The following is an 18,786-nucleotide window of genomic DNA, read 5'->3' on the forward strand; positions in this document are numbered from 1 at the left end:
ATAAAGGTTCATAATTTAAAGCAGGGGTCGGAAACCTATGGCTTGTGAACCAGATGTGGCTCTTTTGATGGCTGCAACTGGCACGCAGACAATCTTTAAAAAAATAATGTTAAAAATATAAAACATTCTCATGTATTACAATCCATTCATTTCCTACAGCTCATGTTCATGGTTGCCGGTGGCTGGAGCCAATCACAGCTGTCCTCTGGGACAACACCAAATTTCTATTGGATAATGCATAACGTACACGGGTCGTTGTATGGCTCTCACGGAATTACATTTTAAAATATGTGGCGTTCATGGCTCTGTCAGCCAAAAAGGTTCCCGACCCCTTATTAAAGTAAAAGGACTGTAGAACTGGAAAAGAATTTAAAGATCAACTAACACCATCCATTTGTCAGAGAAGCTAAGCGTTCCCTGTCCAAGAGCCATCTCCAGGTCTCCTAACACCCCTGCACAGGTCCTATGTTGCTAAACCTCATTGTTGCTCATCAGTCCTGATAGAACAAGACCACTAATGTAGATCAGGATTAGGATTTTTTTTCCAGGTTTATTTTTTAAAAAGCCTAATTGAATAGATTGGCTAAAATTCTACAGGCTTCTCATATTGATATCTGCATGGTATTTCAGTACAAAGAGTATTGTCTTGAGAGCTAGATAAAGCAGATTTACAATCCCAGTTCTGGCACTTAGCCATTTGGAGCACCATTTTCTCTATAAAATCCCAGGCAGAATTGTTGTAAGGATATATCAAGCTTCTGCCCCCATAAATGTCAGGTCTCTTTTATTTTATTTTATTTTATTTTTTTTTTACACACAGAGAGAGTGAGAGTCAGAGAGAGGGATAGATAGAGGCAGACAGACAGGAAGGGAGAGAGACGAGAAGCATCAATCATCAGTTTTTCATTGCAACACCTTAGTTCATTGATTGCTTTCTCACATGTGCCTTGACTGTGGGCCTTCAGCAGATCCAGTAACCCCTTGCTCAAGCCAGCGACCTTGGGTCCAAGCTGGTGAGCTTTGCTCAAACCAGATGAACTCGTGCTCAAGCTGGCGACCTCAGGGTCTCGAACCTGGGTCCTCTGCATCCCAGTCCAACGCTCTATCCACTGCACCACTGCCTGGTCAGGCTGTCAGGTCTCTTTTCTGCTGGTAAATTCTCCTGGGTGCAGCCAGTGTGAACAAGGTTAGTTTTAAGAGTGAGATAATCAGAAAACTACGTTTAAAACAATATGGATGAGTAAAATTAAGGTGAGCAATCGTCCTCCTTTAGGGAGGACAGTCCTCCTTTTGTACGTTCCGTACTCCCTCGAAAAGGGTCCTCCTACATGTCCTCCTTTTTGATATTGGAAGACTGTAAATGTCCGTATTCGATCAATGCAGTCAGTCCATTGCACATGATGTGACATATTTGTATCTAAATGAGTACTTTATTCTTTATTATTATTAAAAATTAATAGGCATGTAAGCATAATTACAATATAAAATATTACAAGTGTTTTTATTATGCATTTATCATATCATAGTGTATTATTGTTACAATAAATAAAATGTATTTTATTTACGATATTTTCTTCAATTTATTTTTTTCCTCCTTTTCATTGTAAAAAAGTTGGTCACCTTAGTAAAATACAAATATACTACATATTAATTTATAAGTTGATTTAAATAAAATGATGAGACAGCAGACTCAGAAATAAAACTGTGGCTTTATTATTTAACTTTATTATTTAAATCTTGCTTGGGTGGATTTAAGGCTGTTTGGAAACCAATCCCATAATGTGTCATTAGCCCAAAGCATTTTACTACAACTTCTCATTCATAAAGAAAATAACAACAGTGAATACCAAACTTTTATTTAAAAACTGTACAAAAGCAGGCCCTGGCCGGTTGGCTCAGTGGTAGAGCGTCGGCCTGGTGTGCAGAGGTCCCGGGTTCGATTCCCGGCCAGGGCACACAGGAGAAGCGCCCATCTGCTTCTCCACCCCTCCCCCTCTCCTTCCTCTCTGTCTCTCTCTTCCCCTCCCGCAGCGAGGCTCCATTGGAGCAAAGATGGCCCGGGCGCTGGGGATGGCTCCTTGGCCTCTGCCCCAGGCGCTAGAGTGGCTCTGGTCACGGCAGAGCGATGCCCCGGAGGGGCAGAGCATCGCCCCCTGGTGGGCAGAGCGTCGCCCCTGGTGGGCATGCCGGGTGGATCCCGGTCGGGCACATGCGGGAGTCTGTCTGACTGTCTCTCCCGGTTCCTAGCTTCAGAAAAATACAAAAAAAAAAAAAAAAAACTGTACAAAAGCAAATGAAAAATTCTACTCGGGCACTGTGCTGGTTAATTTTATGTGCCAATTTGACTGGCTCACAGGTTGCCCAGATATTTGGTCAAATATTTTTCTGGATGTTTCTGTAAGGGTATTTTTGGATGAGGTTAACATTTAAATCATTAACTTGAATAAAGCAGACTGTCCTCCCTAACATGGGTGGGCTTTATCCAATCAATTGAAGGCCTGAATAGAACCAAAAAGCTGACCCTCCCCCTAGTAAAATTCTTCCTGCCTATCTGCCTTCAAACTGGAATTATACCATAGGCTGTCCTGGGTCTTGGGCCTCCAGACTCAGACAGGAACTGAACCATTGGCTCCCTGACTCTCTCCAACCTGCTGGCTAACCCTGCAGATCTTGGGATTTACCAGCTTTCATAATCACATGAGCCAATTTCTTATCATCTAGCTCTCTCTCTCTCTATGTATTTGAAGTTTTGCTTCCCAACTCCCTGACTGTGCTCCTGAGACTTTTCAGGATTACAGTTGCCATGTTTAAAGCCCCTGTACTTGTTTATCATCAATAGGTAAATTAGCTTTGAAAACATGTACATTAGCTCACCAAACTATGTTGTAAACAGCATCAAGGAAATAGAAAAAGATGTTGTGTTTGAGCCCCTGGCCCCCCCGTCCCATAGTCCAGAAGGGTGAAGGAAAAGTGTGTGACCCAAAACTGGTTTACTTTTTAAAAACTGGTTTTGGGGACTAAAGTCCTGAATTAGAGAGAGAGAGAAAGAAAGCAAGAGAGAGAGAGAGAGAGAGAGAGAGAGAGAGAGAGAGAGAGAAAGAAGCAATTCTTGATGAATTAAGTAAGAAGTCAGGGACTGGGCCCCATAATAATTTCATGACTAAAAGCCCAAGTGCAGGATGAGATAAGATGAAGTCCTCCTAAATAGCCCCTTGAATGGGAAACCCCTGGACCTTGTGACACCCAGTCAGTATCATCACTTAAACATAATCTGATTGTTCATGTGGTTTTCAAGAATTCTTCCAGGGCAATGCGAACTTCAAGTCCCCAGAAGGAGATACATCTCAGAACTGGGGGATAAAAGGTGGCCCAAATAGAAACCTCAAAGGGTCTGGATTTGGGGAAAGGAGACGAGCTGATCCAGAATCCAGTGTTGGGCCAGGAGACTGAAATCCAGAGGACTAGGATGGCGCGAGGGGAGCAGGTAATGAGGCACCTCCCTAAAAAGAAGGAGCCTTGAGCCCCTGGAGGGCCGCGCCCAGGTCAGGGGCCCAGGACATGGTCATGTCCCTGTGTGGGAAAAGCTCCGGTGTCTGAGGGGCCAGTAGGGAAGAGTCCACCTTCAGGGCCACATCTCCATTAGCATGGCTTTTTTTGTCTGGGTTGGGGACAGTTGATTCCTCCAATTTCTGGAGTTCTGAACAGATGATTAGAGGTGCCGTGTTTTTCCCTCCATCATGAAGGCAAGGTTCAAAGAAAGGGCGAAGGGGGCCAGTGAAAGTGTGGGTGAAAGTAAAGATGTGGGATTTGTTGGTTACATTGTAGAAGGAGATTATTCCTGCTTCATAGTCCAGGAAAATCCCCACACAGCGTGGGGGATCTTTCAGGCGGAAGGACGTCTGCGGGGACGTGAGAGCTTCGTACTGGTCCCCTCGGCTCTGTCGCAGAAGCCAGTGTCCATTGGCGGGTGAGGCGGTGACCTTCCCCTTTCTGCTCACTGACTCACTGCACACCCCCAGGATCCACTTGGTCTTGTCTCCCACATACACCTCCCAGTAGTGACAACCAGCTATGAAGTACTCAGAGCCCAGGACGCTGACGACGAAATCAAATCTCTGGGGGTTGTCAAGCACAGCCTGCTTTTTGTCTCCAAGCTTCACACATCTGCGATCCTCAGACAGGATGAGTTTGGGATGCGCCGTGTCGGGGTCCAAGGTCACCGCCACTGCAGAGAGGCACAAGACGTGTGGTTTGGGAAAGCACTAGGTCTTATGGGATCTTTGTAGGGAAAATTGACATCTGGGTCTGCAACCCCTGTCATTTATCCATTGGACAGCAGTTTATAATTCCCTCTATCCTATACATCCTGGAGCCAAAGAAAAGTGTCTTCCAGTCTCCTTGATCTCCTGATCGTGTGTTAAGTAAAAGAGGAGAAAGTTTTTTTTCTGTCTCTGAAGCTGCCTTAATCCTTAGGAAATACTGCCTTTGTCTTCGGTGGGCCAAAGGAATCTAATGTATGATAATAAGTATCAGCTCTGATGTTAAACCCAGAAACCACATTGGAAGTTTGAGTTCCAGCTCTGCCACATGCTAGTTATGTGACTTTGGGCATGTTATTCATCTCCAAACCTTAGTTTCTTCATCTGTAAAATGGGGGAAATGGCAGCACTCACATCATGTGTTGTGCACATTTGATGAGCTAATACATGAGACAGTGAGTGTGTGGTGCTCACTTTGTTAGCTAAAATTGTTGCTGATAATTATTATTTTTTACATGTTAATAGAGAGAGAAGGATGCTTCCTTAAAATTCTGGAAGGTCATGGTGACCCTCCTTCCTGCCCTCAGTACAGAAAACAGACTCTTCTTGGAGAACTAACTCCGTGAAATGTGTACTCTGCCGAGGTGGTGAGCATAAGTCAGACTGTGAATGTGAGAAGGGTTTGTGATTTCCCAGAATGTCAGCCAAGGTGACCTGGTGTGCTTTCAAGGGGCTGACTCAACAGTTCTACCGTACCTGCCTGAAGGAAGATGGTACACACAAAAGGGGATGAACAGCCTAGAAAATGGATAAGGACCCAAGCAGTAAAATTAACAGAGCTCATCGGGACAGCAGCAAAAAAATGCAAACACTGAGGAATAAATTCAAAGACAGATTGCAAATCTTTTAGACTAAAACTACAAAACCTTTCATAGTCTACCTTGTTGGGGCATCTGTCCAAACCATTCCCTCCTTCTCTGAGAATCACAATCACCAACCCCCCACGCTCCCCAAAAAACTGATCTGCAGAGCAAGGAGAATGTAGCAGGTGTGTAGACCAAGAGAGGAGCACTGGCTCTTTACCCAGTTGTGGGATAAGGACTTCCAAAACCTGAAAGCACAGAAGAAACTACACAGGAAAAGATTAAAATTTTTGATTACATCAAAATAAAACACTAATGCATAAAAAATTATATATATATGGAAATTAAAGTGCAAATGAAAAACTCAGAAAAATAATTTGTGACAAATAGGACAAAAGAGTTTCTATACTTTATATAGAAAGAATCCTCACAAATCAAACAGTAGCCAGAATAGAAACAAGACTAGACAAGTCACCAAGAAGACATGCAAATAACCAATAAACTTTCTAAATCTGTGACCCTCTCCACTAAAAAAAAATCACAAAAATTTTTAAAAATTGGATAAGCAGATAAACACGTTTGATAATATCTAAATAAATAAATAAATAGTCAGTCTGCATTCCAAAGGAACAGAGCACTAGACTCTGAAGAGTGGATGGATTTGACAGGTGGAACTTACCAAAGTGCAGGCGAGCCCTTCTCCAGCCTAAAAGACATAAAAGAAATTGTAAAAGTGATGGACAAATGAGAACCCCCAGAGGGCGAGAGTCAAGCACCAGGACAGCGCATCTCACCTGAGTTGGCTGCAGCTCTTTTCAACTCTATAAAAAAAGAAACAAACAAACAAACAAACAAACAAAAGGGGTGAGCTATCACTGAAAATATAGAATAACAGGCAAGAAGTAAGTATGCAAGTTATAAGAACATGAGAAACTTACTCAGTTCACTCCGGAGTTTCTCTAAAGAATGAAAACAGTTGGACCAATCAGAATGAAGACTTCCATATTTCCGTCATGTTGCAGTCCCACCCCCACCACATTCCCACACTAGATCCTCACCAGCAATACCCTGACCATCCCCAAGACAGTGCTTGCCACAGCAGTGGCTCCCAGCTGTGCAGCATTAGTCCGCTGAGATGCTGCAGAAGTTCAGCACATCCCTAAGTGAGCCAAACCGGACTGTGACTCGTTATACAACACATCTCACACATCTAGGTAATGACAATGTACATGTATGTAGATGTTGTGAGAGAAGAATAAAAATTCATTTAAAACTATCACTGAATTTCTACTAAATTTTCTTATGCATATTTTATCAAGGTGTAAAATAAAATAGACATGTCTGAAGATTTATTATTATTATTATTATTTTGCAATAAAGAGGTTCTCTTACATGAGATGATGGAGAAACACTGCTCCACATATTTGGTTTAATGAGGATCCATCCACCTTGGATCCCACCTAAGGGAATGTCATGTCTGAATATAAAAGGGTTTCACCTAGGGGAGCTACCTTGGTTAAACATTTCCCATTTAGAGACTAGATAACTGTTGTGCAGGAAAGGGGAGCAGGGAATCCGTGGGAAAAGACGACTCTGAGAGCCAAGGATCTTTAACCCCATGGTTTGAAGTATGCTGGCCCCCTCTCTTCTGCCCCAGAAAATGAAACCGAGACACCCAGCCTAAAGGGAATGTGTCAATGTGTCAGTAGAGGAAGGTCTGTGCATGGACGAGGAGAACTTACTGAGGGCTTTATGGAGCCTTCCTAAAATAAAACAGAGAAAAAGGCATGAGTGAGCAGATGTTCCGCTTTACACCTGAGCCCAGGAAGGCTCATCACTGCATCCTCCCCCCCTCCCAGTGGAAAAGATGAGCTGCTAGTGCAGTCATATCCCCCAAAGGGCAGACGGGGATATGCTGGCGCACTTTCCCCAAGACCTGACCGCCATGGTCTGTGGTTCCTCCTTCCTCTTCCCTCCCTTTTTGTCTGGTTTCATTTCCACTGTCTGTATGAGTGTTTCCGCATGTTTGTGACCATGTGTACAAGAGGTCACGCCTTGCTGCCCTTTAATAACCTAATGTTGATAATATCTACAGTGAAGTCCTCACACTGACTTGTGGACTCGGCCTCATTATTCTCTACAGTAACTCCCCTGAAGTCCCATGGAGAGATCACAGATTTGGAGACTCCCAATGATTCGGGGACATATGTGTGTGCTTCACATGCTTTGGGGAAGTACCTGTGGCTTCTCCAGAGAGGCCATCTGGTCCACATTTTATACGTTTGAGTCCACTGCCAGGTTCTGTGCTAAGGGTTGGGCATGTGTTAAGCGTTAGGTGTTGGGGCCATGAAGCTGAATATGATAGGGCCCCTAACAAGCTAATGGTTTATGTTTATATCAATGTTATTATTACAATTATGTGATGTTAATTATATTAGTGATTAATTATATTATAATAATATATATTTTTATACATTATTTCTATGTAATGTCGGTACATTTCCATTACTAATAGCCTCTATTTATTGTGTCTTGTTCTCATAATGAGGTAGGCACTAACTCCTCTCAACAGTGCGAGGTGCATATAATTATTATTCCCATTCTGCAGAGTGGTGGTCTGAGGCGCAGAGGGACATGGAAATTTGCCCGGTCATCCAGTTTGTAAGTGGTCAACGAGGCAGGATTCAAGCCCAAGCCTGTCTGACTCCTGACTCCTCCTCGGAGGCCCTTGCCGCCGCATCATGCTGTGCCTTCTGCTTTTGGACAGAACAGCCACCGTGTCCTTACGTTGTGCAGCCCGATACTCTCCCTCACTGGGAAGAGGAGAGGGGACGCCCAGATCATTGCCTCAGGAACCATTGCCGAGCCAGTGACTTGTTTCTCAGCAAGATTTGTCAAGTGGCAGGGACCCTCCTGATTTTTTGTACCCTCGGTGTCTTACTCTCAGTGTCCCAGAGCAATTAATGAAGATGAAATGGCAATAAAAGACAGGAGTTTCAGGCACTGAAATAGGAGAGTTTTTAAGCTCTTTTAATCCTGAAAGCAATAGGACGAGGTGATCTATCATTCCTGTTTTACATATGAGGAAACCAAAGCTCACAGCAGTACAGTGACACATCCAAGGCTGACCGGTGGTCTAACCACACGTCGCTGACTCCAGAGCCTCTGACATCCCCACTGTATCATGCCGCCTCTCTGAATGCAAAGGTCATATGGATCCTTGAGAGTGTCATACACATCAGATGAGCATATTCATACATTTGTAAATAGAATATAGACCTTCTTTTTAGATGATTGGTGGAAAGGCTGATAAAGGGAGCTCATGATAATCCAGACCTGTGAACTTTTACCATCAGCCTCCCCTCACCCGCTGCCACTGATCCCACAGCCTCTTCATATGGGAAGATCAATTCCACTACTAGTGGAGAATATGTGTGTGTGTGTGTGTGTGTGCGTAATGTATGTATAATAAGGCTGTCAGCATTTATGTAGAGGGGGAAAGAATATGTTATTTGTTTCCTAGCCCTTGTTTTATACTTATAATTACCTTTTTCTTTTGCATGGTCTGAGAGAAGATTTTCTAGAGGGAGAGAAGTGGAAAAAAATGGGATTCTGTGTTATTACCTCAAAGATCATTGATTTCTACTGATTTTACCTGCTCATGAGCCTGTCCACCTCTATCACCACCTCCACCTCCCTGACCCAGGCCGTCATCACCTCTCATCTCAATGACAGGACTAGTAGCCCAGATTGTCCCCAATCCTGTCTTGCTCCTTCTGGTCTCTTCTCAACACCGCAGGCAGAGAGAGAGTCTCGAAGCACAGTTCTGATTGAGATACCCCACTCACTGCCCAGAGGAGAAAGACTACAGACCTACATGACCTCACACAGCCCGGCCTCTGCCTGACTCCACAGCCCCGTCCACCCTCACTTTTCCCTCCCTTCTGCACTGTGTCTCTTTCTCCAGCTGTTCTCTCTGCTGTGGATAGTTTCCTGTTCCCTCTTCCCTCATACCTGCCCGTCCTCCAGATCACTTCCTCTGGGGACACCTCTTTGTCCCTGAAGCTTGGTTGGTCCTCTTGGTCATAATCTTCACAGCCCACAGAACTCCCATTCGTGGCATTTGTACAGTTGTACTTTAACATTTATTTGTGCAATTATTTAACTCATGCATACCTTACCACTCCTGCCTGGAATGAAAGCCCCAGGAGGGCCAAGACTGTCTGCTTTTACCTACCATAGTATCCTCAGCATTTAGTATAGTCCTGGGTACTTAGTAAATAATTATCAATTATTTGTTGAATGGATAAAAGCTTCCCCCATGTTAGACCAACATGACTCCCCATAGAATAAGATCAAGCAATGAGTCCACTGACGAAAATCATCAAACACACTGAGAGGCACGCTATACAAGTCAGAGTCAGCAACGATTGCCGGTGACAGGGGTTGACCCCACACCGCCGCTGCCGCTCAGGACAGCAGATGTTGGGATTTTCAGGTTCAGAACTTAGATGAGAGGGCACTGGAGACACAAAAGTGAGTAAAACAGAAAAACACCCCCACCCATCTCAGGGCACTCACCTACCTCCATCAGCTGTTCATAGAGAAGCTTCTCTGGAAGGGGGAGAGGGGGAGAGAGGGAGAGAGAGAGAGAGAGAGAGGTCAGCTCAGATTAAGGAAGGGCTTTTTCTGCCAGGCAGAGTTATGCAGGGACAACAAGCTGCCTGAGTAGGACTTCGCTTGCTCCCTGTCACTGTGGATTTGTGACCATTTGAAAGAATTAGAGGGTCTCCAAACCATCAGATAGGGAAAGGGGCGTTGGATTAAGTGTCTTTCAAGGTGCTATACGACCCTAAGATCCTGTGAAATGCAACCATATTTATGAGCATTTTATCCAATGGATAGAATGGAATTTTTAATTAGTGAGAAAACTAGTATGATCAGTTATTTTTAATTACTCAAAAGATGAGAATTCACAACTCTTTTCAGAAGCTTTTTGCAGTTGTTTTGACCTCTGCGATAACTCTCCCAGAGCACTGCTCTGCCCAGTTTCTCCGAGCTAATTGGCAGGGTCTCCAATCTATGGACAATCGTCACGTCTATGTCGCCTTCCTCCCAACCTTTTCCTAGAGAAGCCAGGGTCCCATCTCCTGCCACCCCAGGCTCCCTTACCACTTCATTACCTTTTGATCGTCTTTGCTTCCAGATGAAGTAAATGCCCACTGCGATGAGAAGCCCCAGGACAGGCAGGGTCACAGCGAGAGCCACTGCTGAGGCGGAGATTCTTCCTGGAGATGGGGCTGAAACGGAACCACCAATGAGCACCCTCAGGAGACAGCGCAGAGCATCTTCCAGGCCAAGGGCCCCACCTCATGTGGAAGATGGTTCAGGCACATCCCACTGTCTCTGTCACCTCTAGGGAGAGGCCTCCAGCCAAGATTTGGTGAAGCTCTTTGCCTCTCTCAATAACATAAACCCTGGATGACTCGAGGATAAGTTTAAAGTGAGATAGATGTTCATCGCCCTGGCTGGGTAGCTCAGTTGGTTAGATCATCGTCCTGATACACCAAGGTTGCGTGTTTGATCCCCAGTCAGGGCACATGCAAGAATCAACCAATGAATGCATAAATAAGTGGAGGAACAATAAATCTATGTTTCTCTCCCTTCCTCTCTCTCTAAAATCAATTAATAATTGTTTTAAATTTTTGAAGAAATACTTTAAAAAATAAACAGAAACGTACATCTCTCAGGAGTGGTTTTGATTGTCCTGCTTGAAGACAATGGGTTAAACTCAGCTTCCCAATCACAACCTCATCCTGCCCTATAATTCAATGATAAAAGTATCCAGGTTCTTTGAAGAACTGGCAGTGCCTCTCCAGAACCACCTGTAGTCTTCTCATGAGCACCACCTGCCTCCCAGCTCAAACCCTCCCTCTGCGGTGGAGCAGCAGTCAGCCTTGGGCTCAGACGGACCCCTCTGCCCTGAGCCACATCGGCAGGAGCCAAGCTATTTCTGTGAGGCTACAGCAGCTAGCCCAGCGCCTAGGCAGGAGAAAGAAAAGAAGAAATAAAGAAGGAAAAAAGAGCAGAGGAGGCACGATGACCAGCGTTGAAGAGCCAAGCTGGGTGTAGTCCTCATTCACCCACCGTGGGACCCTAGGGAGAAGACGGAGCCTCTCCAAGCCTGACTTGTCAACTATAAAATGGTGATGATAATAATCCCAGTCCCACTGGGTTGTTGGGAGATGTAAAGGGAAGAGGATGTAAAGTGCTTAGAACTAGTGAGAGGCAGTGGCAGTATAGGAAGAGAGGGGAGGGACAAAGAGAGAAAGGGAGCAGAGGTCCCTGATTACACCTTACCTGGGACCTCAGGCCACATTCTCTTTCTTGGCTCTAAAACCACCCTTCTCTGCCACATGGCTCTGTTTCGAGGGGTCTTTAAAAGGTTCATAACTGTTTGACCCATTAATTCTACTTCTAGAAACAATCAGAATCACTTCCCAAATTGTGTACAAAGATGTTCATGGCACTGTTGGAGGAAGAGTTGAAACCATCCAGATGTTAAAAAATAGGGCTTTGCTTAATTTTATTACACACAATGGAATGCTATGCAGCCCTTAAAATTATGTTATAGAGAACTATTTAAGGTCATGGGCAGAAAATGCTCATGGCCTTGTAAGTGGAGAAGGCAAAAAAAAAACAACAAAAAAACAAAAACAAAAACAAAAAAACCTTAGGCAGAAGAATACATATATTAACAGTGCACACTCAGAGATATATGCATAAAAGAAAATTTTAAAAGAAATGCCCCAAAATGTTAACAGTGGTTCTCTGCAATTTATGCAATTTTAGGCCTTTTTTGTTTGTTTGTTTGTTTAAAATATTCTGTATTTTTAAAGTTTTCTACAATAAACATGTGTTATTCGTAGTATTTTAAAAATTCATGCCCTGAACAGGTAGCTCTGTTGGTTGGAGCATCCTCCTGATAAGTCAAGGTTGCAGGTTTGGGTTCTCAGCCCAACACATACAAAAGGCAAACAATGACTGCATTAAAAAGTGGAACAAATAGACGTTTCTCTCTCTCCCTTCCTCTCTCTCTCTCTCTCTCTCTCAAAAATCAATCAATCAATAACTTAATTAAAAATTTTTTTCAACAAAGTTTCCACTACAGTAAGAGTTTTCTCTAGAACCACCAGAGGCTCGAACCTCTTTTCTGCCCCAAACCTTTACCTGCTATGACCATGGCTGTGGTCTTCTCTTGGCCAAGGGCCTCGTTGCGGATGATGCAGGACACGCTGCCCACAGTGCTGTCCCTGACTTTGCTGGATACCGCTGTTTGGAAGAGCCCAGCTTTGTCCAGGGAAGAGGTCTCGGGCTCGGATGGAAGCACCTTGCCGTGAGGGTCTCTCCACTCCGTCAAAGGCGATGGGAACCATCCCGCCGACCTGCACACCAGCTGGAGCCATCCAGCGTCGTAGCCCTTCACGTGGATGTAAGGGTCAGAGCCTAGAACTGAAAGAGGAAACCGCCTGTCAGGGCGTAGGCGAGAGCCTGACTCCCGCGGGAACCCTCTGCTCGCTCCGCCCCGCGGTCGGTGGATGGGCGGGGCGGGGCGGGGCTGTTAATCGCACCTGAAGCCTGCCTCCTCCCTCCCCACCTGCTCCTCCCATAGGGATGAGACAGTCTCTGGCTGCATCCTAATACCTTTCCAAATCCACCCTTACCAGAACCTACATCCCATAATTTACTCCCCTTTGAAAAGTGACTAACCTGCCACTTGCAGGGTCACGGTGTCCTCTCGACTCAGGTTTCCAATCTGGACATGACATATGTAGGGCCCTCGGTCCTCCAGCCGGACGTCGCGGATCTCCAGTGCGACACTCCCCTGTTGGTGGTCTCTCAACAGCGCTGTCCTCCCCTTATATTCCTGCACCACATCTTCCTCGTGGTCTTTTCCATCCCGAAACACGTGAACCACCAGGGAGCGCCCCGGGGACGGAGAATGCAGCCACCGCACCTCGGTGAGAACCCGTGCGGGCCAGAGGGAGATAGGGCAGAGCAGCTCGGCTCTGCCCCCTAGTGGGGCCAGGTGGAACTTGCCGGAGTTCCCTGTGCAACGAAGACAAAAAGGGGACAACGCAGTGTAGGAGGGATTGGAGAACGAGAGTTTGGCAAAGGATGAAGAAGAAGAGATCTCAGGGAAGAGGAGAGCCTGAGAAGGGCACTGGAAAGGATCGGGGTTAGAACAGAACCCCAGAAGAAGGAAAGCCTGTCGCCAGGCCTCCTTATTCTTGGAACTCCTTAGTCGATGTCCCGGGCAGGGAAAGAAGTACAGAAGCCCCTACCTGACAGGTATATGGGCTGCTGGAGGAAGAGGAGTGTGATGAGGCCGCTGCAGAGCCAGGAGCCAGAGGAACTTGCCTTCTCCATCCGAACTAGGAAAACAGACAAGGAGATACCAGAGACGGTTGGTGAGCCAAGAGGTGGGGTAGAGACGGAGGCTGCATAGCAGGTGCTCTGGAAGCACACAGACCAGGGTTCAAAACCCAGCTCTGCTACTTACCGCTGTGTAACATTGTGACTTAACTCCCCCAGGACTCTGTTTCTCCATTTTTAAAGTGGGTATAAATGTGCCTCCTGGTAGGATTATTGTGAGCACTAAAGGAGGAAAGTGCTCAACCTGGAGGCTGGCATCATAGCTAAGTTTATCAACGCCATGTGTGAGGGCTGAGGGTGAGACACTGAGTGCGCCCTAGAAGGCATGAGGCGGAGTCTGGAAGATTGAGAATGTATATCCAGAACTAACCTGGTAAATACCAGAGTATTGGCCTCTTTTTGCATTTAGTGTCCCAGACCAGGCTTGGGAAATGCTAGAGGCCAATCTTCCAACCACAATAGGGCCTGAAGCTCTTCCCTGACAGCCTTTTCAGTTCCACTCTTGAGAAACAACAAACCGAGGCAGTGACGTCCCTCCATTTCCATCATGAAGGCATTGATTTTACAAACTCAGGGTGTTGGGTTAGAAAGACCTGGGTTCAAGTCTCAGCTCACCCAGGTACTAGCTCATGTTCCTGGAGAGCTGTATAACATCTGTGGGCCTCCAGGTCTTAATCTATAAAGGGGGAGCTTTCTTCACAGGGACTGTGAGGGTTCAAAGAGGGTCTACAGGCATGTAAAGCACTTGCCACAAATGCTTGGTAGAACAAGTGCTCAATAAATGTGCTGAGAGGTATGGGTACTGAGTGCATTCACTATAGGAAGACCCTAAAGCAGTGGTCCCCAACCTTTTTTGGGCCACGGACTGGTTTAATGTCAGAAAATATTTTCACAGACCGGCCTTTAGGGTGGGACGGATAAATGTATCACGTGACCGAGACAAGCATCAAGAGTGAGTCTTAGACGGATGTAACAGAGGGAATCTGGTCATTTTTAAAAAATAAAACATCATTCAGACTTAAATATAAATAAAACGGAAATAATGTAAGTTCTTTATTCTTTCTCTACGGACTGGTACCAAATGGCCCACGGACTGGTACTGGTCCGTGGCCCGGGGGTTGGGGACCACTGCCCTAAAAGATTCCTTACTGTAAAACTCTTTCCCCACCTACCTGACTGCCTGGAATTCCTATAGCAGGAAACAGATCTTTCATGTCACCTTTGGGGAAGAAGTTTAAATGTAAAAGGACTCAAGGAAGACATCATCTTTTAAATGCTCCGCAGGATTTCAAATCCTTTCCAAAGAAGGTCTCTGTAAAAGTTAGGCCAGGACCCGCAAGGTCTTGGAAGAGGGCAAACATGGGTGTTGGAGAAGTTGGAGCTGTCACTGAGAAGTTGGGAAACTGAAGATGGACTTCAGCTTTGAACACATTTCCCATTTTGTTTTCCTTGTAGCAAACAGCACACTGGTTTAGGGTTGTTTTGGGGGTTTTGTTTTGTTTTTTACAGAGAGAGAGTCAGAGAGAGGGATAGACAGGGATAGACAGACAGAGAGATGAGAAGCATCAATCATTAGTTTTTCCTTGCGCGTTGCAACACCTTAGTTGTTCATTGATTGCTTTCTCATATGTGCCTTGACCGCGGGCCTTCAGCAAACCCACTAACCCCTTGCTTGAGCCAGCGACCTTGGGTTTAAGCTGGTAGGCTTTTTTTTTTTTTTTTTTTTTTTGGCTCAAACCAGATGAGCCCGCGCTCAAGCTGGCAACCTCGGGGTCTCGAACCTGGGTCCTCTGCATCCCAGTCCAATGCTCTATCCACTGCGCCACTGCCTGGTCAGGCTGTTTTTGGTTTTAATTATGATGCGTATAGCATACTACTCTAATCCCTCAGTGTTGCAAGTGGCAGTATAACACTAAGGTGTAGTGAAGTAGAATCACAGTTAGTCTATATTTTTTGCCTCAATCCCACCCATTTTCCTACAGGTGGCCAGCTCCACAGAAACTGAACAGGAGAAGTTAATAAATGAGGAAAGCTCTCTACCTTATGAGTTATCATTGAAGGTGGAAGTAGGCAGGGCCAAGGATCCCCTGAGTTACCACAACCCCCAAAACCCTCAGTTAAAATGTGCTTTTAAAACACACTCTTGGCCCTGGTCAGTTGGCTCAGTGGTAGTGCATCGGCCCTGCGTGTAGAAGTCCTGGGTTTGATTCCCAGTCAGGGCACACAGGAGAAGCGACCATCTGCTTCTCCACCTCTCCCCCTTCTCTCTCTCTCTCTCTCTCTATCTATCTATCTATCTCTCTCTCTCTTCCTCTCCTGCAGCCATGGCTGAATGATTCTAGCAAGTTAGCCCCAGGCACTGAGGATGGCTCCATGGCCTCCCCTCAGGTGCTAGATGGGCAGAGCATTGCCTGGTAGGGGGCTGGCCGGGTGGATCCCAGTTCGGGGCACATGGGGAAGTGTGTCTCTCTGCCTCCCCACCTCTCACTTAATAAAAAATAAATAAATGAAATAAAACATGCCTAGAGTGACACATAGTTGCACACTGCACCCAGCTGCCTGAAATCAAACAAAAGGAGCCCTCCCCACACCATGACCCTCTTCCTAAATTTGGATTGCTTATTGTGATTAAGAGGATGGGCTCTAGAGTCAGCCTGGGGCCATGCCCTGGCTCTGCCATTACCTAGCTGCCTGACCTCAGACAGTGTAGTTTACTCCTCCAAGTCTCCTCTCATTAACACATGAAGTCAATACTAGTACTGACTTCACAGATGGGGCTTCAGTAAGGATTCGTAAAAAATACAATGTGAAATGATTTATGCCAGACTCAAAGATGACAAGGCAAATGAAATCCCCCGCAGACTGTTGCTCTGTGCAATGAGGGCAATTGAGGTGACTTTAGCAAGGGAGTCTCCCTGAAGTGTGTCATCACATTACTGATTAACTGTAAGCAGCCAAAAGAGCAAGCTAACCCAGGAGAGGATGACATCAGAAAGAGATTTTACTCTCTAGTAATCAGAAATGCAAATTAAGACTACAGTTAGATAAAATTTGTCTTCCTTCCAATTATCAAATGTTAGAAAAAAGTAATACCCAGAGTTATCATACCTATGGGCAAACTGACTCTCTTGCCCACTGCTAAACAACTTTCATGAGAACAGTTTAGGAATAAGTATCAAACGATTTACAAATATGCAAAAATTTTAATCCAGTAACTTTTACTTCCAGAAAAGAATCCTACAGAAATAAACAAGGGTGTGCATAAGGATTTGATAGTGAAAAATATTCATTACAAAGTTATTTCTGCAAAGGAAAAATTAAAAACAACTTAAAAGTCCATTAAAATAAGAATGATTGACTAATTGTTGCGCATTCTTGCAATGAAATACTAAACAGCACTTCATACTTACATGATAGAACAATCTTTAAGAACTCTGGGAAATTTTCACAGTAACCCAAACAATAACTTTAAAACGCGGTGGATAGTATTATACAATTTGGGGAGAAAATGCTTAGAAAAAGGCAAGAATGTATATCTTAAACAGAGATTACTTCTGGGGGTGGGAGAAAACATTGCAACAGAAGTTCCTTGATAACTTCAAGCAACTTAAGAAGACCCTACAAATCTACAAATGATCATTCTGAAAGCACACAGCACAGGACCTGGCTAACGTTACTTAGTTAATAATGATGACAATAATACTTAAATGAGTCTTTAGACAACCCATCCAGACCCCTTGTCTCTTGTCCCCTTTTGTGCTCTTCATTTTCCACTGCCCCATTTTGTCCTTGAAAATATTCTTGTGAGAAAGGAGAAAGGAGATCATTTCTCCAATGAATCCGAGGATCCTAAGAAAGTTAAAGGCCTAAAAAAGCCTAAAAAAAGTGAAGAGAGAGGAGCGGGAAGAGGACTCACCAACCACCTTTGGAATCAGGGGCCTTTTGACCGTCAGAGCTGGACCCTCTCCTCCATTCAGGGAGATCAGGCCTCAGCAGAAGGATCAGGAAGGGCTCTGGATGTGGGCCTGGGAAAAGTTCATCTTTTCTTCTAATGCCTGCAGCCCTCAGCCAGGGACTCCCTCTGTCTGCCCCACAGACTCCCTCCTAGGCGTCTGTGTACACCAACAAGCCACGCCCTGCCTGTCGGCCCCTGATAAAGGAGCAGAGCCGAGAGGAGCCTCCCTAAAAAATGAGGGAAACTCCGTGTGCCACGGGGGAGAGGGACCTTTGGCTCAGCACCCGTACCCTCCCAACCTAACTGTATAGCGATTCCCTTTCATACAATCTAACCCTAAAGCACCCTTCCTGAAAAGCTTGCTTCCATTGACTTTCTAAATCCGAGTCAAATTGAAGATGGGTTTCAAAGACATCCACCAATCAGCCACCTTCCCTGACTCGTCTCCTTTATCTCCTGCTGCACCCTGACGTGTGCCTTCTGACAAGCAAACTTGCTCACCACCCACCAACCTGTGATAAACCCTTTCCTGCCTGCCTTGACAGCTTTCATAACATCCATAATTATATATGCGTAACATCCATAATTGTATCCTAACAATGCATTATAAAAACAAACAAAAACCAGACTCAGAAACAGAAACCAAACAGATGGTTACCAACAGGGAGGGGGTGGAAGGATGGATGAAATGGGTGAAGGGGAATATAGTCAATAATATTGTGATAAGTCTACATGGGACGGATGATTACTAGAATTAGTGGGGTGATCAAATTGTAAGATATAAAAATGTCAAATCAGCCTGACCAGGCGGTGGTGCAGTGGATAGAGCATCGGACTGGGATGCGGAGGACCCAGGTTCGAGACCCCGAGGTCGCCAGCTTGAGCGCGGGCTCATCTGGTTTGAGCAAAAGCTCACCAGCTTGGGCCCAAGGGCGCTGGCTCAAGCAAGGGGTTACTCGGTCTGCTGAAGACCCGCGGTCAAGGCACATATGAGAAAGCAATCAATGAACAACTAAGGTGTCGCAATGAAAAACTGATGATTGATGCTTCTCATCTCTCTCTGTTCCTGATGCTTCTCATCTCTCTCTGTTCCTGTCTGTCTGTCCCTATCTATCCCTCTCTCTGACTCTCTCTCTGTCCCTGTAAAAACAAAAAACAAAAAAAAAAGGTCAAATCACCATATTATACTTCTGAAATGAATATAACCAATATGAGATTGGTATACAATCTTAAAAGTACACCAACAATACTTAGATAAAAAATAATAAATTTA

General features: G+C 45.1%; 1 protein-coding gene across 1 annotated transcript; it reads right to left on the minus strand.

Annotated features, from left to right (window-relative positions):
* Nucleotides 1-1,714: 1,714 nt before the first annotated feature.
* Nucleotides 1,715-17,607, minus strand: ERMAP (erythroblast membrane associated protein (Scianna blood group)). The gene is made up of 12 exons (XM_066265044.1): nucleotides 17,475-17,607; nucleotides 13,468-13,557; nucleotides 12,893-13,231; nucleotides 12,353-12,634; nucleotides 10,306-10,422; nucleotides 9,704-9,736; nucleotides 8,670-8,702; nucleotides 6,865-6,885; nucleotides 6,061-6,081; nucleotides 5,917-5,943; nucleotides 5,802-5,828; nucleotides 1,715-4,225 (listed from the first exon to the last, which is right to left on the minus strand). The coding sequence occupies exons 2-12, from the start codon at nucleotides 13,550-13,552 to the stop codon at nucleotides 3,501-3,503; spliced, it is 1,710 nt and encodes a 569-aa protein (XP_066121141.1). The 5' UTR covers nucleotides 13,553-13,557; nucleotides 17,475-17,607; the 3' UTR covers nucleotides 1,715-3,500.
* Nucleotides 17,608-18,786: the final 1,179 nt, after the last annotated feature.

This window comes from Saccopteryx bilineata, chromosome 3 (assembly GCF_036850765.1).
Source record: "Saccopteryx bilineata isolate mSacBil1 chromosome 3, mSacBil1_pri_phased_curated, whole genome shotgun sequence".
NCBI lineage: Eukaryota > Metazoa > Chordata > Mammalia > Chiroptera > Emballonuridae > Saccopteryx > Saccopteryx bilineata.

Excerpts from the sequence above, each read along its gene's own strand:
- ERMAP (XM_066265044.1), bottom strand. The coding sequence starts at position 13,552 with ATGGAGAAGGCAAGTTCCTCTGGCTCCTGGCTCTGCAGCGGCCTCATC. Across the intron at positions 10,423-12,352 it reads CACAGCCATGGTCATAGCAG|CCCCATCTCCAGGAAGAATC; the intron begins GTAAAGGTTTGG and ends GTTCCGTTTCAG. Across the intron at positions 8,703-9,703 it reads TGAACAGCTGATGGAGGTAG|AAAATCTTCTCTCAGACCAT; the intron begins GTGAGTGCCCTG and ends CTCTCCCTCTAG.